Genomic DNA, 27,251 nt, shown 5'->3' on the forward strand with positions numbered 1-27,251 from the left:
TTCATTTCATTGCTTAAACATTTCCTGGAAGAAACAACAAACAGCTGCCGAGTGGGGATAAAGGAGTGCCAGGGTATCAGGCTGAGAGCACGCCAGCGCAGGGTCCCCACCCTGCCATCCTGCCAGACACACCGTCTCCGGATGCTCCCCTGGAGAGATGGGTGGCTCCTGGAGTGGGAAATGCCAGGGCATTCCCCAGCGGGCAGTCCTGCAGGGTGCCGTCCCGGCACCAGAAGGGAAAGGCTGCAGCCTCGGCTCCTTGGATACAGTGGGACAGCCGGGGACCCCCCAGCCCCCACTGCCAGCCCCTGAACTGCTCCAACAGTGCTCAAAGCAAAGAAAAAACCTTTTCTCCAGAGGGTTGTGCATAGAGGAGACGGGTGATAGGACAAGTTTTATGACACAGGATAACGCTGCTGTCCCCATCTCATTCACTATATACCTGCCAGCATCGTTTTGCTGTGAGCGCAAGGAGGGCAGGTCTCTGCCATACGTACAGTCTGCCTTGTGCCAGACTCACAGAGCAGGAACTACTCGCTGGGAAAGCAGAGGACAAGCAGCTGATGGGGCATCTTTCCAAACACAGCCGCTGCAGGTTGCCTTACTGTCCTCTTCTGCATGTACAGAAACGGGCACCAGCAAGAGAAGCCAAGCAGCCGGCTCACTGCTCCCGGGGCACAAAGTGAGGCTGTCCTCAGGGGACTTGTCTTTGGGTGTTGAGTACACAAGAAACATTTTAAGTAACTCGTATTTACAGTAACAGGCCAGTATCAACTCCCCAGCAGGGAATCTCCAGTAACAGCCACCCCTGCAAAGGACAAGCCAAGCAGATGCTGTAGAGGAGGGAATCCAAACAGTTAAGGTTTCCTGTTAAGCCCCACAGCTTTCTTTATGACTTTACCAGCAATCAGGATCTTAAAGAGAAAGCTTTTCTGCCGCAGGAGCCCAGGCAGCCCCTTTCCTCTCACCCTCTGGCCTCGCTCCAGCTTGTGGAGTTACTGAGTGATTAACAGGGGGGCTTCGCTCCCGTGGCAGGGCCAAGACTTCCTCCACAATGCCACCACTGACGTTAACACAAACCAGCTTTTTTCCTCCTGGGAACAGTGTCTGGGTTATGTGGAAGGTCAGGACTACCCTCTCACAGCCTCTTCCCCTATTTGTGCCAAGTGAGCTCTGGAGGCTGGAGCAAACATGGGGGCACCCCTCACCAAGGCTCTGGAGGAGGTTTTCAAGTTTGCACGAGCAAAAAAATTCACAGCAAACAATTAACCTCACCCGTTGTTGGGCTACAACATGGGCTCTGGCCCAGTCATCCCTTGGGCTAGATGTTGCACCCCAGTGCCAGCCCAGCATCCCGCAGCCACCTCTGCCCCCGCAAGAGTTCCTGACTGAGCAAACCCTCTGGGACCAGAACCAGCCTCTCCAAGAACAGCTGCAATGAGCACAGCAAATGGATCAGCATCCAGATGATGTTACTGTGCAATAGCCACCCAGGGGGTAATTTTGTCCTGAGCTTTTAGCATCTTTCCAGAAAACTCCACATCTGGTAAGATATCGACTACATGGGTGCAACATTAGGATGCACTGAGACAGAGTGCTGATTTCTCCCTTCTCCACATCAGGCTGTGAAAAGCAGCTTGCCAAACACACATTTACTAGCAAGCTGCAAAAAGTAGGAGAGCTCAGTGAGGGAGCTATTCATTTACCGATGAATTAGCTATTTGTGCAAAAGCATTTCAGCAAGTCCCACTTAAAACAGCCTGCTCCCAGAAAAACAGCCTGTTGCACCAAAAGTAGCTTCCCAGTTTACCATGGTTGTGGTTACACTGAGATCTTGAGAATGACTCCCTCGACACCAGCCTGTGAGCGGTGTTTTGCATCCACCTGTGCAGCAAACCTGAAAGTGGAAAGCTGGGAAGATGCTTGTGGGAACAGCAAAGCAGCAGCAGCACTGCCATGGGGGGATGTCCGGCCACAGCCACGTGCTTCTGCCCTGCTCGGCTGCGGGTGCTGCCTGGGGAGCACCAGGGCCAGGCCCTTCTGTACATCTGTAGGGGTACAGGGCATCCATGGGCATCTGGAGTTTGTAGCAATGTCAAAATGATTGTGAAAGTCAGGGTCACAATAAAAAGAATGAGTGTTTGAAGACAGATGCTGTTACAGTACAGGAATAAAAGTACTTCTGTTATAATCACAGAGTCACAGCAGGACCAGGGCGGCAAGGGGCCGCTGGAGCTCACCCCGTCCCCCCCGCTGCAGCAGCTCTCCTAGAGCAGGACCCACCACGTCCAGGCGGGTTTGAATGTCTCCAGAGAAGGAGACCCCCCCGCCTCGCTGGGCAGCCTGTGCCAGGGCTCTGTCACCCGCAGGGCAGGGAAGTTCTTCCTCACGTGGAGCTGGAACTTCTCGTGGTGCGGTTTGTGCCCGTTGCCCCTTGTCCTGTCGCTGGGCGCCACTGGAAGGGGCCTGGCCCCGTCCTGCTGGCACTCGGCCTGAAGATATTTGGAGACATGGATAAGGTCCCCTCTCAGCCTTCTCCTCTCCAAGCTGAACCAGCCCGGCTCTCTCAGCCCTTCCTCATCAGGGAGATGCTCCAGTCCCCCCCTCATCTTTGTATCATAATACAGATCATGAAGAAAGCGTGGTCACACCTTTACTGACTTTACAGCCCTTTCACATGTATCAGGTGTGATTTACATCAGTACCCAGATTTTGAAAAATGCTCTGGAGACATCAACAGCGTGGTTTTCATCTGTTGAAAAGATACAATGCTTCAATACGGAATTAAAAATTATTTATAATTGCTAGGAGGTATTTGGTTTGAACAAAGTGATGGGCATAGTGTTCCTTGGGTTTGCATGGAGTATATGCCCCTTATTGGGGGGGTGGCAGGGACACCGTGGGCCATCGAGCACCACGAGCAGGGTGCTATTGGCAGCATCTGCCTGCAGTGAGGTAGAACATACTGCAGCAGTCAAAGTTACACAAGACCTACGGGGAAACTGCTTAAATTGCACTCATTCCATCCGCTCCCAGGGGAAAAATCAGAACATTTACCTCAATCAGATGCTCATGGTACATTTCTGATCACTTGTGCCACATTCTGCTGCCTTCTCCTAATGCCCTGCTCAAGCCGTTATTTCCCACCAACCTGAAGTTTTCGTTGCACAGAGGATCCTATCCCTGGCACAGATGGCAGAATCCTTCATTTGTAACCACATCAGCTGGACTAAATAAATAAGCATGACTGGAAGACAGAAATTCACTTTTCCTCTGCTCAAGGGAAGCTGTTGGCCCATTTCCATGGTGAACTTACAAATTCCTGCAATCATGAAGTCTGCAAGGATTTTTAGATCCCTTGTGATTAAATAAAGCCATACGTAAGTACTTTCTTGTACCCCAGAGCGCACTGCGAGCAGATGCTGCCACCACCTCCGCCTCGGGAGCAGCAGCAGGATGCTCTCCACACCCCTTCTCCAGCAGTTTTGCCCCATTTCTGTTACCTGCAGTGAACCCACCGCCCTGCTGCAGTGCATGCTCCCTGTAAGCCACTGGCCCTGGGCGCAAGAGCAAGCAGAGCACAGCACCCATGCACGGGGCACCTGGAAACACCGGCATTTCCACTTAGTCCAAACAGGACTTCACATTAGCACTGGATTTCTAAAGTATTCCCATGGCAGAGAAAAGGGAACAAATACACAAGGGGGGGACAGAAGAAAGCGGTTTGGGGAGAGGAGGTAGTGCTGGTTAGCTGGGAGGAGGGATCACTGCCCGAGCCAGCCGGCACGCCTGAACCTCCCCCACCCAGGGCTGGGGTGAAGAGGGCTTCTGCAGCCGGGCTTTGGGTAGCCAGCAGGGACATTGGGCTTTAAATCACCCACCAGCCTTTGTTAACAGGGGACAATGCTTATTTATTTTTCCGGTTACAAATAGCTCTATTGTGCGATTCTGTTTTATCTTTTCCTGCTGGAAGTGATTCTGTAACTCCAGCTCAGTCAATGGAGTTCCAGTGACATAAACCAGTGTGGGAAGAGCCTCAAAGTACTGGTGTATCCATAATGCAATTAAAATTTTACCCATTCTGTGTGGTCGTGCAGTCACATCCTTCCTACCATTACATCAGCGCCTGGGCGCCTGCTTGGGAAGGAGAGCTCCTTTTGAGATGCCTTTATCTTCTGCCCACCATGAATTCACGGCGGGGTAGGGAAGAGGCAGTTGATTCATTTTACATTGGAAACCGGGCAAAGCATCTAATTACAATCTCTATACTCAAGCAAAATAATAATAATTTTAAAAAAGCTATTTACATTTGACTTTATAGTACTAAACCAAAATCAAATGAGCAGTTTTTCAGGCTGTCTAAGAGAATTAACAGTTTGCAGTGGAGCACTACAAAACGCAGCCAGTGGGCACATGATGGCTCGGAGCCCGCAGACCCACAGCTTCTCCCCGTGTGAGCTGCAGCGAGGGGAACATGCCTGTCAGCCACCGCAGATCCGTGTCCTTGGCTACGGCACCGGCTGCTCACTCATTTCACCAAGGAAACAGAATTTACAGGATCTAAAACATCTCAATCCAGAGAGAGAGATTTAGAGGGATTTCACTCAAGTGAAACAGTATGAGCTTGTTGAACTCCTAAAGCTGTGTTTTCCCACATTCAACTCCGCAGACCCCAGACTCTGAGATCTGTAGAACCGGGGTCAGTGACAGAAGATTTGCACGAGGAAGCACCTGGCAACACTTGGCCCATTCTCCCCTGCCGAAGAAAAGCAGGCTGGCAGTACTCCGCACACACGGGGCAGGTGACACTGGGATGAGGATACAAATCATCTCATGCTCATGTCACTACGTGAGTCTCCATTTACGTAGGGTAACGGAACATCCAAATTCACAGGGACACATAAAACCAGCAGGTATTAGTCAGACTGCATCACTGGAAACCTAATTAAATGAAAGCTGTTGCAGTGATTAACGTGTTTCTAAAACCATGTGCGCAGAGGCTGCTGTAACCAGGCAGGCAGGGGGCATCTGGGGATTTTGTGTATTGCTTGCAGAATACGATTCTTTTTTTACTTTCTCTAACTTGGCTAGGGTGGCAGCTTCTTGGGAGACCACAGGCTATGAATTCCTAATCACTGTTTTAATTAAAACGGGAGGTGACACCAGGCCAGTCTCTGCCATGCATCTCTGTGCATTTTGCTTCTACAGGCACGAAGACAAGGAGCTGGATGGACCTTCAGTTCCCACCCCAAGGCCCGTCTGGGCTCAGCCGAGGAGGCGGGACACCAGCCACCCCGCAGCAGAGGGGTCGCACGCTCGCAGAGACGGAGATGGAGAAGATTTTATGAGAACAAATGATCTAATGAGATCTCCAACCGCAAACCCTGAAGTCCAGCTTTTGTCATGCTTCAGCCCCAAACGCAATACCCAGTGTATTCCAAACCTGCAGATTTTTTTTTCTCTTTTGTTTTAATTAAAGATGACAAAATTTGGGAAGCTGAGGGTACTTGGCCACCTTTCTGTTTTCAGCTGGGTTTTTAATAGTTTTACACGTAGTGTTTATGGAAGTGGTAATGCCACACTTTACAGCATGTAACAGTTAATAACAGGGAGGAAATGCCGTTATACTTCATGATCATTACAGACAGCTACTGAAAACCTTACAGAAGGACTACGCCGCTGTGACACCAGACGCCAGACAACTGGCAAGCCTTACAAACTGCTTGAGAAAGAGTAAAGGGGACGATAAAGGGGAAAATATGAGCACCAAAAGTATCTGAAACTATGAAAGAATCCATGTGCAGAAGTCCAGTAAACAGCCCCGAAACGAAGCAGAAGATCAAGCGATACTTCGCTCACATACTTCTGCAAGACTCCTAACTGCTTCTGTCCGACATGTGCTGTTGTGGTATAAACCCACTGCCACAACAGCGACGCAAAATCCACCACTGCTCGGTGCAGCCCCCCACGAGCGGCTCAGGCACCAGCAACCCCACAGCCCTGACCCATCTTGCACAGAGATGTGTATGCAGGGACCCGCTGTACTCTGCAAGGATTAATCAGCTGTAATTACTTGGGATTCAGCAATTATTGGGGTTATTGGCTGAATCAAGGCTATATTATTCAATTTTTTTTTTAAACTTTACTTGCCTTTGCTCCTATAAAGTGTCAGGTTTCACTATAGCCCCTTTCCCCATTTCATGCCTCTCACCTTTGGTCAGACCACTGAAGCAAACTCCCATGGCTTCCATGTGATGTATCACTGCTTTGATTTTTGGGACAGTAAATTTCCATCAAAATTGCGTTTTCCATTTTAAAAAAATGCCCCCCACCCACGAAGACAGACCAAAACAAACTCTTGCAGGTGCTTAATTTTACCCACTGCGGGCAAAATAATTGACTCCCAAGCACATCATCTAAGACCAATTACCGTGTTTTACTTAGATTACGCAATTCTTTACAGGGTCAAATAATAATTGTATATTTAATTTCAGAGTCAAAGCAAAGGCATTAGTTCTCATTGACTATGGTTCCACCAGAACTCAGTGAAACATAAAGGGGAAGGAGAAAGAGAGAGAGAGAGAGAAAAGGAGAAAGAGAGAGAGAGAGAGAAAAGGAGAAAGAGAGAGAAAAGGAGAAAGAGAGAGAGAGAGAGAAAAGGAGAAAGAGAGAGAGAGAGAGAAAAGGAGAAAGAGAGAGAGAGAGAGAAAAGGAGAAAGAGAGAGAGAGAGAGAAAAGGAGAAAGAGAGAGAGAGAGAGAGAGAAAAGGAAGACTTTAGAGATAAAATTGCTTTTTTTTTTATTAGTATGCCAGGACTCAGACGCCATAAGGTGTGAGAGGGAATGGATGCAGAATACAGATTTGCTCTTGGACATCTATTTGCATGGATGGTGAACAAGGGAGGAACAGCACATGATGTCTGCGAGCCTGTGGCACCTCTCCAGGGAGCAGAGACTGGAGAAGCACCAGTAAGCAAGAAATTTAATAAAAGCCGTTTATAACTTTTATATTTTGTTTTTGCTAATGAAAAACCTCCCTCTCCCTTTCCTTTGGGAATCAGACCCGTCCAATCTGTTAAATTGGCCTCTTGCCAACAAGACTATTAAAGAACGAGGTTTCAATGGTACATAAGCCTCTTTAGCTTGAATTGCTTTCGTGCTGGCAGAGCCGGCCGGGGGCTCAGTGCACCCCGACCTGGGTGCCTGTGGCATGGGAAGCAGACGTGGGACCACAGCAGTGCATCAGGGACTGTCCCCGTGCCACTGCCTCCCCACTCACCCCCCAGTGCTGTCCCTCTCCGGTCAGCAAGGCAGTTATCTGCCACGGAAAAAGGCTTTACGTCCGGGTCAAGCCTCTCTGATCTGCTGGAGAGGAATAAGGCAAATAGAATTCACAGCAAGCAAGCTGGCGCTGCTTTCGCGTGACCTCTGGTCACCGCACAGAGCAGCGAGAGGACAGGGATGAATGAAAGGGACTGGTTCAGCACATGTGGGGGTTGTGGTATAAACTTGGCCCAATGACGTAAGCTGGATTTATTTTATTTGATTTATTTTTATTTTATTTTTTTTAGGAGGCAGGCACCTCCTAAAAAACTGCACCACTAGTTTCAGTCTGGGTGCAGAAAAATTTTCTCAGAGGAAAGGCTGCCAAAGAATTTGGTACCATTATATACACACAAAATTATCTATCTGTATATGTGGATGTATATGCTTGTGTGTGCAGATATATATAAAATATACACATATAAAAAATTTCCCCTGCTCTGGGTGACTATGATTAACACTTGTGCCAGTAATATTGTTGCAGAGGCATCTTGAGCTCGTGAAAAAATTCCTCACCAAGTACCTCTTGCATGAACAGCATGACGACAGCACCACGTTCCACTGTGGCTCCCGGGGACCGAGCTGGTGGCAGATCCCAGTGCTGGGTGCAGGGGACCCCACTGACCCACCAGCCTTCTCGCCACCCAGCACCAAAGGCAGGGTGCAAATGAAGGATGAGAATCTCTGAGCAACCCAGAGGAGCAGCACTGGCCTCTGCTCCCTCCTGCTCCGCACCGCCGAGAAATGCATTTGCAAGACTCAAGGTCTTTGCAAGCATCTGCTAAAAAGGGAAAAATGCTAACAAGGAGCTCAATGTCCTGAAAGTCCAGTTTTACAGAAAGAGCTCAGTAATCACACATAGAGGTATTTAAAGTAGCTAAAATATCTACAGCATACCAGTCCCTTGCACAGAGAAATTATTCAATAAATAATTCAGCTGCTGTGTGGAGATCTTACTTCATATATTTGGGATGTTTCAGAGAACAAAATCCACCACCCAGCTGACTTGAAATGCCCTGTGCTGGGAGCCACGTCACCAGCTCGTCCTCATCATTCAGCATCGGGTCCACCTATCCAGCTGTTGATGCCAAACCTCCCAGGAAAGCTTTGTCCTCCAGTCGCACACCTCCTCACCACACTCAGGCACCACTCACAGATGTGAGCCAACCTAAAAATACCTCTCACACCCCCAAGCAGACTGGCACAGTGGTACTCTGAAGCCACCATGACTCACGCGTACAGGAAAGCTGAGAGTGGGATTCTGGTCCAAATCTGCCATTCGTCAGGATAACAAAGCCTCAAGAAGCCCGTGCAAGTATTTTAAGTTTCCTACCAGAAGGGAAAAACTCCACAGCTCTGAGCTCTGCTGTCTCAAGTCTCCAATTGCCTAAGGCCTGGTGAATGAAAAAGCTCCTCTAACTGCTGAAAAGTCCTTAAAATGTTACCCAGCACCAGCACGTGTTGTTCCAGAGTCACGAGGTTTTAGTGACCAGGCTAAAATCCTCAGCCTGTGGTTGTAGAGGATGAAGTTCAGATGGCAAAACCCACCTGGGATATTTTTGCACCCACCATCCCCCTTATCTCACCCTTCTTGTGCCAGCGTGGCTGCTGCATGCTCACCCCGAGCTGGCTCAGGGAATTCCTCCAAGCTGAAACAAAACCCAGCCCGAAGAAAAAGCAAACCCCCAAAGCGGTGTGGTTTTTTGTGTCTTCGGTCTTTTGCCTGCAGCGCTATCAGGGCTGCTGTGCCAAAACCAGCTCAGCAGCTGCAAAGTTTCATCTGGGGAAGCCACAGCCTGATCCTGCCCGCATCCTGCCCACTGCCCTGGCTCTGCTCACAGGCGGCATGGCCCTGGGAGCAACCCGTGGAGGTGACTAAAGCAGGAAAGAATTTGCCCCTCAGCCTTATGGCAGAGTTTACAGGTGCCAGCGAATCCTGTTCGTGTTTGTGCAGGCACAATTACAGCAGGGCTGTTCTGTCCCTGCATCCCTGCCAAGGCTTGGGTTCAGTTCTGGAAGATGCTTGCAGAGCATCTGCAAAGCTCCCCCCACCTTTATGATTATCTGTGATCACTTGTAAATCTCAGTTCTTGTGAGGAAGGGGCTGTGTTTTTTGGTGAGGGTTTTGTGGGGTTTGGTTGGGGTGGGTTTTTTTAGGGTGGGGGTTTTTTTGAGTGACATTGACGGTTGACTGTCCCATATACTATATGGTTCTTGAATGCCACATGACAGACAATGAACAAACAGCTTAAATAATTGCATAAAAATAGTTATCTAGGGCAGAGTACAAAGAGAAGCACTGAATGGAGTGAGAAAAGGCAGCTGCACCCATGGCACACTGTTTTGCAGAGTGGAAAGAAAAAGGTGCTCCGTGAAGAGCTCGATGGCTTGTTGCCAGGCAAAGTTCTGACATTTGTCTTCAAATATTGGTCGGATTTAAACAAACCTCCCTGTCTGTAGAGACCATGGCCCAAGTAAGAATCCCAGTAACCTTAAGTTTTTGCAGCAGCATCAGTGCTGGTCGATGCAGAGGTGCAGGGACCCACCAGCCCAATGTGGCAGGGAAGGAAAGGGAGGTCCAACCACAGCACCCAGCAGGCTGGGGAAGTTCAATTCCAGCCTTTGCTAATTCCCATTTCATTGTTCTGGTTTCTTTTTCTTCCCCCGCCCCCACCTCCTTTCTTTCATGACAAGCACACCTTCCATTGCTCAGCAGAGGCTGCAATTTACAGTAGCGCTGCACCCGCGCTCCCAACCCACAGGCTACCCCCAGCTCTTAGGGGTCACTTTTTGCACCCCTGCAGGCTGCCCTTCAACACACCCAGGTGGGATGTAACCTGCTCTGCAGGGCTCGTTCTCAGTCTCCCTACCTCAACACAGCAGAGCCAGGCCTTGTGTGACCATCACAGTCTCCAAAGCCGCTAGCCCAGGGCTGGGTGGAGGAAAAGAGATTTTGGGTGAAATTTCCCACTCTTGCATGCCCAGGCAGGGAAGAAGCAGGTACACGAGCATGCATTGCCCTGGCTAGTGTGGGCTGGCTCTGCTCTGTCCCCACAACAGGTCACTGCCAGGCAAACAGGCAGGTCCCAACACTGCCACTTCCCAGCCCGGCTCAGCTCTCCATGACCCTTCACATGCTGCCCTTGGCCGTGTCTGCATGCTCAGTACGTGTGAGACCAGTCACAGTGACATGGGGAGGGCTGAAGGGACACCAGAAGGCAGGAGCTGGCCCCTGGCTGCTCTCCCACTGTGTACACACACTGTGCCAGGCTGGGTTCCTGCTTGCTGTTTGCACAGTGGGATGGGGCGACCCAAACCCACCCCGCTGCTGGAGTGGGGCCATGGGGCTCCCCGCCCCCAGCCGCTGCTCCCCTCTGCCTTATGCCCACCCTGGGGTGCATGGTGTTGGCCTGAGCAGGCAACTGAGCTGGCACAAACCTAACCGTCCCTCAGAAGTAACAGGAAAAAATGCTTGGTTGCCATACTGTCACCACAGGTGGGGGCTTGGTTGGAATCATAAGCACTGGTGCCGGGATGGAGCCAGAAGGAGGTGTGCAGGGAGGGCAGCTGGAGAGTCTGCTGGCACCACGGCTCAGGGTGGCCTCGTTTAACGCCAGAATGGCAGCGCACAGTGGCAGGGACCACCCTGTGCTTCACCTGGCCACAGCTGGTGGGAGCAGGGCAGCTCCCCAGCCCACCAAACCCCCACCTCCTGCCATACTGGGAGCACACTGCTGCCAAGGCCACGTGGGCTCTGGTGCCCCACAATGTGCCCTGGCTGGACAGCACAGTGAGCCCTGCTGGGCAAGGAGCCCTCCTGCCTCCCCACTCCCACCCTGTCTTTCCCAGGCACCAGCACAACTATCTGTGCAGCAGCCCAGATCACAAATATCTGTGATCCAGCTGCAAACCTTTCTGGGTTTATTGCTGCTGTTTCTTTTTGCAGCAGTACCAGAATAAAGTGGTTTCTGAATAACACTCTGAGCATCTCGCACGGCTGTTGCTTTACGTTCAGGCAAGTATGGCAGCCCTGGGAATGCATCATCCACAGTGATGCACAAACCTAAACAAGCTCATAAGAGAAGACCTTCCATAATGCTTACGAGACAACGCACTGGCATGCTCAGAGCTAGTCCTGCAGAGGACAGGAAAGAACAGGAACGTTTTGTACACCACTTCCCAGCCATGCATTAGCCTGCATTCACTGACAGCTCAGACTGGACTGAAACTCTTAATTGGTCAAATTTCAATTTTGTGGTGCCTTCTGCAATATCAACAGTTACGTAGGAAGCATTTGCAGCAGGGCCAAGTGGCCCAAACTGCAGCTGGCATTGCTTCCAGCCATGAAGATCCCGGACATCAGGGCTGTTACTGTCCACAGGATGCTGCCCATGCCATGTCACACTGCAGATTTTCATCTGCTACTACAGAAGACAGACTGAGAGCTGCTAGCTTGTAATATATAATAGCTAAGCACTATATTTATCATAAGGAGCAATTCTCTTTAAACCAATATTACAGCTTGAAGAGCTCCCAGACCTACTGATCTGCCACCGCAGTAAAAGCAGAGCATGGAATAACAAGCAGACTAAAAGGCCTTCTGCTAGTCATGTGTCACACGCGTGCGCGTAAAGGCAGTGTTATGACTGTCACACCAGAATCTGAAACTAGAAAATGACATTGAAAATGGGAGCTTAAAAATAAAAGTAACAGTAGTGTCATGATCTAACTATAATAAATACAGTTGTATCCCTCACTTACAGTAAGCAGTCTATAATTAGACCAGGTTAATTACCAATCAAGTGGCCTGCAAGTTGTAGTGCTTTTCTGAAGGACCCTGTTGTCGCAGTTGGGAAGGAGCAAGGGGACCCTAACGGTGTAAGCACAGCCAGAGCGAGCAGGGCTGTGCCCGGACCCTGCACGCATGTAACGTGCTGCCTGAATCAGGCCCAGGCTTTATCCCAAAATAAACCAGCAGCTGAGGGCAGGTTCAAAAGTTCCTCAAGGCTTAATTGGCAACCTTGCAGAGCAACAAGGGACAAGAAAATAAGGGTTAGGAAAGAAGGAGGTCATGTGCCAAAAGACCTGAAGGCAAGGCAGCGGGATGGCCAGCTGAGGCAGGAGAAGCGCGGTGCGGCAGCCTGGCCCGCTGCACAGACCTGCCGGCTCCTGCCATGCCCTCTGCCTGCCCGGGCCCTGCGCCAGCACCCGCGGTCACCACTGAAACACGGCGCCTGTAAACAGCCAGAGCTTCTCAAAATAATCTTTGCATATTTTCTGTGCATGAGAATACCACCATGTGTTTAAAGGAACATAACTTTACATTTCACTTTTGCATGCAAAGCCAGTAAAAACAAACCTATCGCTGCAGAAACAGCCTCTGCATCAGGGACCGCTCTCACCGTGCCGGAAAACAGCAAATAACCACGTTTGTCGGTGCAGATTTCCCAAGGAGGCCCCACAGCTGCACACAACCACCTCGGCAGTGGTACCCGACAGCCATGCTGACCTGCCATGCTGTGTACACTGCCAGCAACAACCATGAACCCTCCACAAGCCTCTTGGAAACCCCTGAAGGCACCTTTTTGGCATCCCCAACCCAACCTGTCCCCATCACACCCAAGGATGGGATGCACCAGGGGTGGGGCACACACCAATGCAACACAGCAAGCAAGAAACCACATTCGACATCCAGAGTGGGTATTTCATGCCTACAGTGCACATGCCTAAAAATAAAAGGCACTACTGTGCCTAAAACCAGGGTTACACCCCACCAGCGTTCATACCCCACACACCAGTTTTTCCCCACGTGGATAGAGCACGCACATGGTTACGTGTTTGAGGGAGGTGTGAATCCACAGTGTTTGGTTGGGAACCACATCACACCGCACATTTAACACTTGTAACCTGCCACTGCAGTGTAGCTTTGGCAAAGGCACCTGCCAGTCACCAGCATATGGAGATCCCATGGACAGTGATGTCCATCCCAAAGAGCCTACCTCATGTCTGGGTGGTTGAAACTCGATATATAAAAAGCCTGGAAACTGGCAGGGTGCCAACCACAGCTACATGAGTTTGCCAGTCCCCACAGAGCTCCCGGTATGGGAAACAAGCCCTGATGTGCAGGGGCCGAGAGTTTGGGGGAATAAAGCCCAAAATGGCAGAGCCCCCCCAGGGCAGCCCCAGAAACCAGGTTCCATCTCTGCAGCTCCATCTCTGCAGCCAGGTGAACTGTCCCTGACAGGTGGCCAGAGCGTGGCAGAGGTGCCAGCCCCGTGAGCCCCCGGTGAGCCCCCAGAGGGTCCCCAAGCCCCAGGCTGGAGCTCCACCAGCCCTCAGGACTGGCTGCCTGCGGGGCCGCTGCTCCCAGCGCTGTGACCCCCGGCCCGACCCAGGCTGCAGCCTCTCCCCCCCACCCTGAGGCTGTTAGAAACACCTGAAACAAAAGCACACTGCAAACCACCCCCCGTGCTGTTTCACCCCGCCGGCTCCCCCCGCACTGCCACACCAGCGCACGCAGCCCTCCCCGTGGCAGCGGTACCCGTGGGTCCCTCTACCCGGAGGGATCCCCCGCACCCCGCCTTTTTTGTTGTTTTTGGTGGGGTTTTTTGGTTTTATGGGTTTCTTTGATATTTTTTCCCCGCCAGCATCCCGGAGCCCAGCTGCCGCTGAGCCTGCGGCTGCACCGGCGTGGGCGAAGCCCTCCGGGGTCCCGCCACGCCAAGCAGCTCATCAGCAAGAGCACCCGAATAAACAAATAATAATAAAAATAATATCCACGGACTTACCAGCTCCAGGGAAGCGGGTTTCCCCTCCTCTCCCCTTACAGGCAGTCAGCTCATGGCTGGGTCTCAGGCTGGCGTTCCATGGACTTGTTTAAGAACTGCTGACTCCAGGACGTCCCACCCCCTTCCCATCTGCAAACTGCTGAAAGAAGTTAAGCTTGGCTAATATCAGCTTAGGCTGTATTAGCGCAGCAGCAGCAGTGCCCCGGTGTAACCCTTGAGGCACTGGAGACTCCGCATCCCAGCCCTGGGAGCCTGGGCTAACCCTCACCCCCTCTGCTCTGAACGTTGCACGGGGTTGGCACATCGCTTTATGGTACTGGAGGGTTTAGGGCTCTGAACAGCCTCGAGGAGGTTTTGGATGTAACACTGCAAAGCCTTCCTGCAAATGCTCCATTTAAAATGAAAGGCAGAAACGGGTTTTGGTTTTTTTTCTTTTGGGAAAAGTCATCATAAAATCAAGTTTCTGACGCTGAGAAAGCCTATGTCACCAGTCCTAGTATGCTGAAGTAGAAACTTCATAGCTTGAGTAGAAAGAATGTAAATCATCTGAATCAATAAAATAGTAAGGGAATAACTATTGACAACATCATCCTTATATTGTCACATGTATTAAAAGCAAAGAAAAAACAAACCTGGCATTTCAGCCCAAACCAGGTTTTGTTACTTTACGCTGATAATAACAAAACAAAAACTCTGCAATTCATTTGAGGTGGTAAAATTATTAATGTTTAAGATTTTGAGAGGTCAGGCTGAAGCATTTCTCCTAACTAAAAGAACATTCCTTTCAACTGAAAACTGATAGCCTCTGCTTGCTTCCAACGCCCCACTCCTGAGCAGATAACAGCTCAGAAGTTAGCTCAGCTAACCACCAGCAGCCCTCCCCTCCCCATAGTGCCACAGTATTTTCTGTTCGATTCCTTTCCTTCTTAGAATTATGGCAGTTAGGGAGGCACTCGAGGAGTCCATCCCTCCCAGGGGTGGATACCTGGCTTTGTTAACATTGAAAATATTGTTTTCCTCACCTCTTATCTTTTTTTTTTTTTCCCCAAAAACCATATGTAGGCTGGATCTCCACAATCACTTGGCAGAGAAAAAGGGAGCAAAGGGAGAGATGCTCTCTCATGATTATCACAGTTAATAAAGTTTCTATCTGACCTGTCCTAAATTGTACTCACAATATTGTGCACTTGAAGCGCATAATGGAGAATTCTCAAAGAACACTTAACACTCATGAATGAAGAGAATATTTAATGAGTTTTCAGGCAAGCTTGTCAAACATCACTAGTTTGGCTCACATGTGGGTATTCTGCAATCAGGCTGAATTCAAAAAATTGCTAGGGTAGGGCAGAGGGTCCTGGCCTAAACGGTCTGCAGGTGTAAATCAGCATCACAGTGCTGACTTAACGGGACCTCAGCAATATTCACCAGCTCAGATTCTTCCCCCTTTGTTCCTTATGAGCCGCAGCTTGATGTAGTCAGGAAAATATTTCAGGTGTGTGAGCAGCCCCAGCTGGCTGGGTGCTTTGGTGCCTGTAGCCCACAGATACAACACACTTGTGTTCCTGATGGAGTGCTCCCAAAGGGATGTGGGAACACTGATTTTAAATAAATATTGGATTAAACCCAAGTGAATGTGCTGCATTTATTTATAAGAGCTCTTCTTTCAAGCTCCTGTTGGTAAGAGATGCCTTTGCCCATCTCTGTGGAGCTCACAGTGGGCAATATACCCTCCATGTAGGAGGAGGGCTTCAGTAAAAAAGTCTTTCAGGACAGCTTCAGACCTTTCTACCTCTTCAGTAAATACCCTGAGCAGTTCTCTTTCTTTTGTCTTGCTTTTATTGCACATACACGCAGCATAAGGTCTCGCTTGCTGGAACAACCATAGGAGAAATACAAGTGAGAACAAAGGGAGGAAACTGGATTTAGGCTTCCTGCCTTCAGGGAAGATGGGGGTAAGCACGCTCTAAGTAATACACCGAATAAAAGCTTCCCCAGTGCCCCAGCATTTTCTGCCAGGTGACTTGCAGAGCAGAGTAATCGGGAGAGCATTTTATGGGAAGACAACCACCTTTTTTGGAGGCGCAGCCAAGGGAAAGCATGCAGTTCACCATAAACAGGGCTTTGCTCTGAGAGCCTTTGGCAGCAGAACGCAGCGGGCAGCTCGAGTACGTGTTTAGATCCTCCTGCAGATGTATTAGCTGTGCTCTGCAGAACGTGGGGCTGAGCGCAGAGGTGCTGAGCACCCAGGCGCCCGCCAAGGCAAGAGGAGCCACCAAGCCCTTTGTGCTTCAAACCAGGACTCAGGCTGGCCCTCACCGCAGTGTGTTAAGTAGCAGGGACGTTTATGTGTTGCACATACAAAGGAAGTAAGACTTCACCTTTTGTGCCGATTATTGCTCAGTCTAAAGCCCAGTGAGATCCAACTACCAGTAAAATCAATGGAAAGACTTCAAAGGACTTTTATGGGATTTGGCTGAGACCTCACCTGTCCAGGAAAACAAAAAAAGTTACATCAGTAAATTATAGTTCTATTAATGCTCACAGTCAAACACAACGTGAGAGTACTGTAAGAGAAAGTAACCTATTGAGTTTCTCTATGCTTTTAGGCTTTATCAAAATTAATGAGAAATACATATTAAGGTTGAAATTTAAACAGCGATGCTTATAGCCAGGAGGATGTAGAGCCATCAGAGCAGCTAAGCAAGGCTGTACCACCAGGAAACCATGCCGAGCTCAGAGCCAGCCTGTGGGCTCCTGGGCTTTCATCACTCCACAGCCCAGAGACCCACAAAGCACTTCAAAATTCTGAGGACAAAGCACTGAAGACTGTTGCTTCATCTTTCAGGACGTTCCCTTAACCCAGGGAAATAGCTTCAGTTACACAACAGAAATCTGCCAACAGTATCTCTACGTTCCTTAAGGCTCATCCATGGAAAATCCTGCCACGACTGGAAATAAAAAACAGCTACTAGTTGAAATAATGTAAGTCATGTAAAAGATGAGGGAACTTTACTCCCCTGTGTTTCTTTTCAGTAGTCTCTTTTTCCTTTCTGTGTCTTTCGGTCAGATATTATGCTTATACTGACTATACAGCGTGCATTTTTGACCACTTACACAGAGCAGCAGGAAGGAAGCATGCTGTATGAACAGAGCAGAGAATTAATTCAATAATTAAGGACACTAATATGAGGCTACCAGGGAAGTGTTTCTGCCTCCTCTCCCTCTAGCTCTCATTTCCTTACACTGCAGGGATGCCAGTGGATGGCAAAGAAACAAAAATAAACCCATGATGATGATTTTACTGCTTATGCATCTCTTTCCAGCTGTCAGCTTCAAAACAGTTTACAGCCACCCAGAAGCACGGTCTTAATTTTGCAGCACTCAGCAAGGTGCAGGGGCCACATCCTGGCCCAGTCCAAGGGGCTCCCTGCTGCATCCTGGCATGTCCACAGGGCTGGCACGCACCAGCCAGAGACCCCAGACCAGCCCCAGGATCCCCAGCAGTGAGGGCCTGGCACTGCACTGGAAAATCAGGGAAAAGGGGCAATTGGCATCATGTCCGGGAAGGTTTTTGAGAAATGTGTAATTGGGCTGTGATTTGAGATGTCCTTAAATACTCGAAGTGAAATACTTCACCAAAACTTTCTTTTTTCCTGACAGTAATAACAAGTGGTTACATTGGTGGAATGTTTTTAAATGCTTGGTTTATGTTTCAGGGGCTTTGCTATTGCTTTAGGGCTTTTTTAAATTTTGTTAACTAAAGCAGCAATTAGGTTATTTGTATTTTTGTTTCTAGCCAGTTCCGCTTTCTGATCCCGCACCCTGCAGCACACTGCACGTTTCTATGCCTGACTCTGCTGTAACTCACTTTTGCTTTCCTTTTATCACAGCTGTTTTAAATTCCTTTCCTTGTGAAGACATTTCTGCCCACGCCAAATTTTGCAAACTCTGCCGAAGTCTGTCTTCGGCCACACATAAGGGGATTTGCAATTCACAAGTATACAACACCTTTCTGCTGCCTCCTTGCTGTCAGGCTTTCCCCCACCTGCAGCCCCCTTCAAAAGCAGCCTTTAACCCCCCCTCTGTGGGTATTTTTAGATGTGTCTAAGACACTGGAGCAAGGTTTCAAAGAGTTAAGGTGGGGAGAGGCTCTCAGACAGCCCATTCTTCAGTCTCAGTGACCCAGAGCTTTTGCCTTTTCAAACTTATTTCACTAAATAAAGTGAATAGAGGATATGCAAATGCCTTTTCCCAAAGGAAACACAGCCCTGAATTGTTGTTGGCAGGTCAGAGCATCACACCACCCTCGGCAGCCTCTCAGCTGCGGGGATTTGCCTGGCCAGGGAGAGGCTGCACAAAAAACCCTTTTCAGGCAAAATAAACCCGGGGCTGGGGCGGTCTGCAGGGGCAGAGGGAGGGGGGCATTGTGCATCACTCCCCCAGCAGCCCCAGGGCCCCAGCTGGTCCATGACAGAGCATCTCCCTTGTGTGGAAAGGCCAAGAGAGCTGGGTTGGTTTAGCCTGGAGAGGACCTTATCCATGTCTCCAAATATCTTCAGGCCGAGTGCCAGCAGGATGGGGCCAGGCCCCTTCCAGTGGTGCCCAGCGACAGGACAAGGGGCAACGGGCACAAACCGCACCACGAGAAGTTCCAGCTCCACGTGAGGAAGAACTTCCCTGCCCTGCGGGTGACGGAGCCCTGGCACAGGCTGCCCAGCGAGGCGGGGGGGTCTCCTTCTCTGGAGACATTCAAACCCGCCTGGACGTGGTGGGTCCTGCTCTAGGAGAGCTGCTGCAGCGGGGGGGACGGGGTGAGCTCCAGCGGCCCCTTGCCGCCCTGGTCCTGCTGTGACTCTGTGAGGCGGGGTGTGCCAGGGAGCCCCACAGCAAACACGGTACTGTGGGACCCAATCTCTCCTCAAAGTGGGCATCAGGGCACTGGTACGACTTGGGGAACCTTTTGCAAGCAGGCTGCTCACAAGCTGCTCTCAGCTGGGGTGTTCGAAGGGATTATTTGAACATTTTGCAGAAAACATAATTCTGAACTAGGTCACCTGGAGATGTGTTTTACCTAAAACAGTATTGGAGACACCAAGTAAAATACATTTTACATTCCAAGAGGGATTCTAATATAATTGTCTCTTCCTCCACCATTGGAAACAATCTTGAAACAAGCTCTAGTGTTCTTTCCACTTTTTACATGGAAATACTGTTCTCTGCAGAGATTTGCATCATTCACATCTTTCAAAATTTCAGTGCAAGTTTGCCTTAGATCACTTCTAATTCATTTAAATCAACAGCAGAATGATTTACTCTTTCTAGATACCTTTTCAAAGGGAAAAAAAAGCGCAAATTAAATCAATTTAGCAATCTCAGTACTGGTTCCTGCGCCAGCCAGCTCATACTTGCCCTTGGAGGGAAAAAAAATAAAAATCCCAGCTTAGCAAACACCTCCTGCTTTCCCCGGCTGTGGCTCTCAGCTGGTGCCATCTAGCAGTGACCGGGATACCCCGGCCATCACAGCAATGTCTACATTGCTTGTTGAGCTGATTTTAGGGATTTGGCAGCCCTGGAAAAGGAGTTGCTCATCACTCTGAAGGCAGAGGGGAACATGGCTCGGACCCTCACCATGCAGAGACATTTGCAGGTCCTTCCCTGAGGAGGCTGTTCCTGAGGCTCCGTCTCTCCCCAAGCACCATCACCAGCTCACGCAGGTCTGTGCAGCCCGGGGGCTGCTCTAGCTTGTGCACGGGGGCAACTCAGTGTCTTGATGGCTGGTGGGAGAAGGAAAGGTCACCTTAGCCACTTTTCTTTTTGGCCATGAACAAACGCAGTGGGTTGGCTTGCCTAGCCCAGGAAAGTAGAGCTCTGCAGCTCTCCACTCAACAGATCGCACAGCGGCCCAAAGAGAGCCATGGTGCCCTCTGTGCCCAGCCACGTGCTGCCTATGCTCCCCACAGCAGGAAAAACCCATCCTTTCCAAAGGCAGAAGGTACCAGGCTGAAGAGGACCTGGCAGGATGAGGGCAGAGCTGCCACATGGGCAACAGCCCCAGCAAGGAGGCAGGGCTGCGGTCGGGCAGGAAACACCGGGGGAAAACAAATGGCTGGGCTGAGACATCACGTTGGCATCTGAACAAGCAGGATCTGGGTTAGCCATAAGAAAATCCGAGCTGAAACTTGGAAGGTTTTGAAGCAAAAGTTTCTAGAGCAGCTTTCCAAAAATGAAAGTGGATTCACAGCATGGAGGGTCACGCCTCTGTGGAAGGGCCAGCCGAGGTGGGACCCCACACCAGGTCCCTGCCAGCCCCGCACTCCTGCTTCTGGACCCAAGGATGCACCTCAGAAACAAAAACTGTGGTCAGGCTGATAGCCTGAAAGTGGCTATCCTTCATCTGTGGTCAAAGCACAACCCCAGTGGTCCAGATGGAGCATCCAGGTGTTTGTTCCCAGGTGTGGGACTGGTGCTCCCCTCCTTCCTACCATCACCAAAACCCTCTGCAGCAAGCACAGTGAACACTTGTCTGAGTTTGGCCACTAGAAGATGGGCTTGTGCAGGTAACCGCCTCTGCCACAGGCAAGTGTGGCTAAAAGGCCCTTTGCTGGTGTTATTTTTCAGAATCACCCAGGCTCTGATCACTTGTGCAGGGTCCTGCTCAGACAGGGATCGCTGCTCCCTGGGCCAGCGACACACTTTACCTCAGTGAGCAAAGCCACCTAACACAACCCAGCTACCTCTGGGGCATCAGCCTCACCAAAGCCAACTCATCCAACACTGATTTTGCAGCATTACTGTGCAGTAACGAAGTGGAAACTCTTCACCTTGGGTTTTCTGAGATTGCATCTACACCACAGCAGCCACATCTTTGAGCAAATGGAAATGTGAGCTGCAGTCTTGCAACACCACAGCTCACAGGTCTAAATATAAAGAGTTTTCCTCCCTTAATTGGGGGTTTCCTAATGAGATGGTGATTTCCACTGAATGATACCTTTTTTCTTTTGACAAGTGACACTTTTTTTCCTGTGGCGCAAAAGAAAATCACTTGGACAAGGTGGCTGGATTTATCTTCTTTCAACATTTTCGAATGGTACACCACACAGCCCGGAAGACAGAAAAGCACCTTGCGTGGGTAACGGGAGCTTCCGCGACAGCAAGTGGAATACCTGGGCTTTGTGGAAGAATCATCGCAGGGTCTCGCCAAAGCCTACTGTGAACTCAGCCCCCACCAAGCAGGGGTCGTGCTTTTAGTCACACTTCTCCAAAGCATCTGCTATACCTTGTAGCTATATTACTGCCTGTAAAAGCCCAGGCAGTAAGTAAGGAATGTGCAAAGCAGGGCTACAGCCAGGAACACGGGGCCCAGCTCCGGGGTCCTGTGGGCTGAACTACCCCTACGGCTTTGAAACTCTTTCCTAACTAAAAATCCCTGCTCATCTCAGTGCCTTACTCTTTCTCACCACCAGCCTCCAAGTTTTCCATAGCACTGTCTACAGCAAAATGGTACAATAATCTATATAGAGAGCATAAGAAAGCAGCAGAATCAGGCAAAGCGTCTATCCCCCTCCTGCCCTCAGCCTCACCTTCCTCCCCACCAGCCTCGGGTCACCTTGGAGGTTCCATGACAATGTTTACAGTACAAGGAGGACTTGACACAGTAAATGACTTGTCACCAGCAAGCGCTGATAGCACGCTATAGCGATCAATCCGAGTCCAGCAAAACATTTGCCCGTATCACGCTGTACGGTATCAACACTAAGTTCTTTGGAGTCTTTAAGAAAGGATTTGCAAAGACTGAATCAGCATGTCTGGGAAGAAAGCCCCTGGAGAGCCAGTGGCTCACAGCAAACTACAGGAAAGTGTAGAAAGGAGCATGAGGGCTCCCACTGGGGCTTCATGGATTTTACAGATATATTTCAAGCATACTTACCCGTGTTTTAAAGCTACATGCTCTCTGATACACTTTACCCCACTGCATTGGGCTGGTTGCCAGCATAAGAGGGTCCCTGGGTTCACAAGCTCTGCAAGCCCTCCTGTCCGGAGGGAGAGGAGAGAGGCTGGAGCTGTTTGGACACCGATGCCTTCTCCAGAGGGGACAAGGCCAGACAGCTGCAGGAACGAAGCACTGCAGGAGCTGCCTGTGCTGCTGGCACCCGCAGCCCTGCAAGGATGGCAGCAGGGACAGATGGGCCCCCGGTGCCAAGGACCCGCAGGGCTTTGGCTTCACACGGTAGCACAAGAGACATAAATAGCAGTGATGGAAGAAACTCATTACTTGCATTGATCCATCACCAAAGCAAGCAAGCAGAGCACTTAAAAATAATAAAAAAAGTGTATTAATAGATGTTGTTTTCCTGTTAATTTCTGATCAGAACGAGGGTGATTAAGTCGATCATTTTGTTTGAGTCTATATGAAGAAATAATCAAGCAAAGCCAAGAAAAAAGCCACAGGAGACGAGCTGCCCTGGACGCCTGTGCATCCATCACAGGGCAAATGCCTGTGTCACGTCACGTACCATCGCTTCTGGTCTCACCCAGACTTGCCTCTAGTTAGCTACAAGTTATTCAGGTGCTGGTCACAACTGTGCAGTGATGAAGAAATAAGATGCTGGTATTTCTCTCAAAGAACTATCAGAAATGTAATAACAAGGAAAGGTTTAAACCCTGTGGTACTCTGCAGTGTTTGGTGATGTCAGAACAATGGCAATGGCACTTATACCCTTCCTGATGTAACTGTGTATTTCTGTGGATAACTGGCTAGCTGAAAAGGGTCACATAGACATAGTCCAGCTGGCTGGACAAAAATGCACATCGCTCTCAGCTTATCTGAAGTAAAGCAAAAATACACTGTCTTTGGCTGTTCTTGTTACACAGTAACAGGAAGATTTCGGTGGGAAAAGAATGTTGCAGGTGGGAACAGATAACTACAGAAGAGAAACTAGGGGCGGGCTTGGTATTTAGGCAACTAACCAATAATGAGCTTAACTTTTGTAATATGTATGAGCTAATTATAACAAGGCATAAAAGGTGACTGTAAGGTACAATAAAAGAAGTCTGCTGATCACTCATATTGAGTGACTGTGTCTTCCCTCCGTCGCAACATATTTCTTTGTTGCTGGCTTGCTCTCAAGTCAGCTTTCCTATTTCTGTGGATATTACCATCTGCCTTCAAAGCTTTTCTTCTCTTTTTGTTACTTGAATATATTTGTAATATCCATAGTAGCATGGAGACAAGAATCAAGTAAATGTCTATATTAGTCCAGAGCAGCAAAGAAAAATTGCTATGTGCTGTCTTTCCCTGCAAGCAAGCAGTGAAATCCAAATACATTTACTCTTTCATTTTGATGGTATCTAGCAACCGTTCAAATGGAGCAGTAAGAGGGATGGAGAATAAAAGCAACTAAACATACCTCATCAAATAACACAGGCTTTGCCCCTTGTGCAGCAGCCAGCACACTCCATGGACTGGGCTGAGCAGCCTTGGGCATCTGCTCTGTTCCATACACAAAGCACAGCAGGAAGCATTTCTCATCCAGAGACCTGAATTTCAGGGCATCATCAAGGACTCCCATGTCACAGCCAAGAGCTGCGTTCAGAAGTGCGACTGTAGAAGTCTGTTGTGGCACCAGATGAACCTCTTGCTTCCTTTGCAAGCATACACTGAGAAATATTTGGAGATGTGCCGGTGCTGACAGGGAGAAGAGACACCGTGATGGCAAAACTCCCTTCTGCCTCCACACGTGGGTGCGGGCACCTGCCAGGGCCTCCAGCGCCCATGAGGAGAGCAAACCCTCCTCTTCCTCACTGAAGGCAGGACTGACAGGGTGGGGGGGGTCAGTTTAGGGCTGCAGTCACATGAAGTGAGGGGGGAAGAGAGCAGAGTCGTCTCTGGGATTTCCTACTTAAGGGGAGAGGAGCAAGGGGTAATGTGTAACCTCGTACTGCTTCAACCAACCCAGCCCAACATGCAAATCCGTGGAGGAATTTTACTATACCATTCTGTGCATCCATCAGATCATCCAAGTCTAGACATTGGGAAATAATTAGCTTTGTCTTTCTCTGACTTCTACCATTATTTCATTGAGGTGAACATTATAGCTCTCAACTAGTCAAAACCTTTGTGTAAAGGCACCAGAAATGAATTTAAAATAAATAAGAGTGCTGCACTGGGCTGCAACAGCCAAGGGGCCCCTTGCTCAGTAAATCAGCACAGCCACTGTGACTCCTTTGCAGCATGGGGTGGTACCTGAGGGATGGGGCCACCAGAAAACTGAGACCCTGTGCAAAAGCAGTGACTGCAGACACAGAGCTGAGCCAGTGCCACGCTGCTGGGTCAGGCAGGGCCCTCACCTCTCCCAGTGGGATCCATCTCCCACAGGTGACCTGTGTTGCCATACATCTTGGCTGCTGCTAAAGGCAATAACAGCACAGCTGTCTTCCAAGGGCACTGGTTCTGTAGAGAAAAACATTAGGCTAAAGTCCTGTCCACACTTATAAAAAGAGCACAGCAGGAAAAGGAGGCCATGAGTCAGAGCCGCACCTGGACGGACACATGTGTTGGGATGGCTGGACACACACGGGGATGTGTTTGGGCACAGCAGGATAAACACCGAGATGGGAGGCACAGGGATCAATACCGTAGGGTGGACATGAAGGTCTGGGAGCAGGAGCTTGCACAGAAGAGCTGTTCCCAGCAGACCCGGTCCTCCTCCCATTGTCATAAACAAGCCTGGCGCATCCAGTAAGGCAGCTCGGAGCAGTCCCTGGGGCCTTGGGGCCCAAACCGCTGTAACAAACACTCGCCTGCAGCCTCTGAGCCAAGTCCTGCTTTCTGATTCACCCATGTAATTCCCTCCAGGCCATATTTGCACTGCATGAGTTTTGCTACAGTTCAAAAGCAGCTGATTTAAGCTGCTGATATAAGCAACTGTAAGGCCACTAACTTTAATGGGAGCCACCAGGATATTTTCAGAGACCAAATTCAGGCCAGTGATATTAAGGTTCCCTTTTTTTCCCCCCCCAGTGTGAAACAACCCTTTTCATAATCAAAAATAGCAAGTAGATATGAACATATATAATCATGATGTTTTCTGTTCTTAGCACTCCCCCTCCCCCAGAATATTTACCTAAGGATACAAAGATGCTGTCTTTTAAAATCATTTCCCCCTTTGTATTCATTTCCCTTGGAAGCTTGCCTGCCTAGAGGAAAGCTGTTGGACAGATACAGGGGGAAATAGCACAGACACTGAACGTTACCTTTCCTTAGGACAGGGACTTCACACAGATTCAAAGGATTCAATTTTGAATTGGTGTGGCAGATCATTTCAAGCTGAACCTTCAGATGCCTTACAGATAGCCTCTGATTTCAGGCTTGCACGTATTTTCTAACCCAGACACACTTCGAATTACTACCGCCTGCCCAAGACAATGGGATTCACCATCACTAACGCACAAGCACACACCCCCGCCATGGAGAAAGCACCCTTCCAAATGCACCCGAGATGGACCAAGCGAACGAAACGGCAGGATGATTTGGGAGAAGGGATGTAACGCGTTCCAGCTCAGCACGCCGCACCGTGCTGCACAGCATCTCACAGCATCCCAGCGCGCTGCACAGCATCTCACAGCACCTCAACATCTCAGCGCGCCGGCTGGCCGGGCGCACCATGCGGCAGCATCTCCCATTTCCATCTTGGCCAGGAGGTGCGCGCTCCCGCCTGCCTTTTCCCTACAAAGCGCCTGAAATCCCCTTTGCCTCGGAGCAGCGGGGGCGAGCGGGGAGCGGGGGCGCAGAGCAGCACTCCCAGGGGCTTCCAAGGAGGGGGGGGCGGCATTCCCGGGAGCGAGGAGCCGGAGCAGGGCAAATCCCGGAGGCCGAGGGGTTTCGGGGGGAGCACTCACCCAGCAGCAGCCAGCCAGAGCCCGCGGAACCCAGGAGCGGGGCGAGCATCCCTGCGGCGCGGCCCGCTCCGCTCCGCGCACTGCGGCGCGCTCACTGCGCACCGGGGCGGCCCGGCCCGCCGCGCCCCGCCGGGCCCCGCACGCTCCCCGCCGCTCCCCCGGCATAGGGCGGTATTTTTAGCAGCCCTCCTCCTCCTCTCCCCATCCTGCCGAGCCTTCCAGCTCCGTCTTAAAAGGGGCGATGCTGCTCGCTGGTGTGCGGGTGCTCGTCAGGCGAGAGCATCCCTTCCCCCGCGGCGGGGGAGAGCGGGGAGGGGAGGGAGGGGAAGGGGAGAAACTTCATCCGTAATGACTGTTATACTCGCCTTTGGCCGATGAGATTGCCTCTGGACGGTGACCTGCACAGGAGCAGTCCTAAACCCCCCTGACCGCCAGAGATGCTGAAACACCTACAGCTCCATCAGCAGAGCCCAACAGACAGCAGCATCGCTTCTAGGTATTTCAACACCCCAAAATACAGCTAATGGCTACTTAAAAAAAAAGGAGAGAAACTGTGTATGTGAAACTAAATACATGGGGGAATCGCAGATTTGTGTTCTTAGTTAGCGCTTCCCTCTTTCCCTGAACAAGCTGGTTGTAGAAAAACCAGTCTCCAGGCTCTGTGGTACAAAAAGGGTTTGGCAGAAAAGGGCTTTAGAAGGGCTGCACCAGTGGTGAGACAGCATCTTACATCCCTCTGGCAACCACAGTGCCAGTGGGGTAAACAGGACAGGAGTGGCAAGAGGGAGAACACACTGGGTTTTTTTTCCTCCAGCCTTTTGAGTGACTAACATGGCAGATCTGCAAAGCAGGCAGAACCCCTTGCTCAAAGCTGTGATATGCAGCTAGTTAACTCTTCATGAACATGGACCAAGATACACCCCAAAAAAAATCCCTGCCTGTACCATGAATTAGCACTAGTTCAGGTATGATTACAGCTGTCCAGGGCATATGTTTCCTTTGAAGATAAAGGCTTTTGGTTTTCTTAAAGGTGAGAATGAAGTTGACGTAAATCAAGAATTTCCATTTCATGGAAAACCTGGTTTTTCACAATGTGGTTTCCTTCTGATTCACTATGAAAAGGACTTTGACAGTTTCCTACATACAGAGGACCAGCAGCTGACTAAAAATGATGTCACTTGTATTAGCACCACCACTGCCCACTCCTGAAAGCTGTTAGAAAATTCCAATATCCATTTTGCT

At 50.0% G+C, this 27,251-nt stretch overlaps 1 protein-coding gene across 5 annotated transcripts in view; it reads right to left on the reverse strand.

Moving 5' to 3' along the window:
* The window catches only part of ACSL6 (acyl-CoA synthetase long chain family member 6), a 60,284-nt gene extending 34,123 nt beyond the window's left edge, over window positions 1-26,161 (reverse strand). For 3 of the 5 annotated variants that reach the window (XM_055718363.1, XM_055718361.1, XM_055718362.1), the window contains exon 1: window positions 26,010-26,160. In XM_055718363.1, the coding sequence (XP_055574338.1) occupies window positions 26,010-26,058 (49 nt within the window). In that variant the 5' untranslated portion in view covers window positions 26,059-26,160. Of the gene's footprint in view, window positions 1-14,111; window positions 14,556-26,009 lie in introns of those variants that run through there. The other 2 variants (XM_055718360.1, XM_005440667.3) reach the window with 2 other exon arrangements.
* Window positions 26,162-27,251: the final 1,090 nt, after the last annotated feature.

The sequence above is a fragment of the Falco cherrug genome, chromosome 8 (assembly GCF_023634085.1).
Source record: "Falco cherrug isolate bFalChe1 chromosome 8, bFalChe1.pri, whole genome shotgun sequence".
NCBI lineage: Eukaryota > Metazoa > Chordata > Aves > Falconiformes > Falconidae > Falco > Falco cherrug.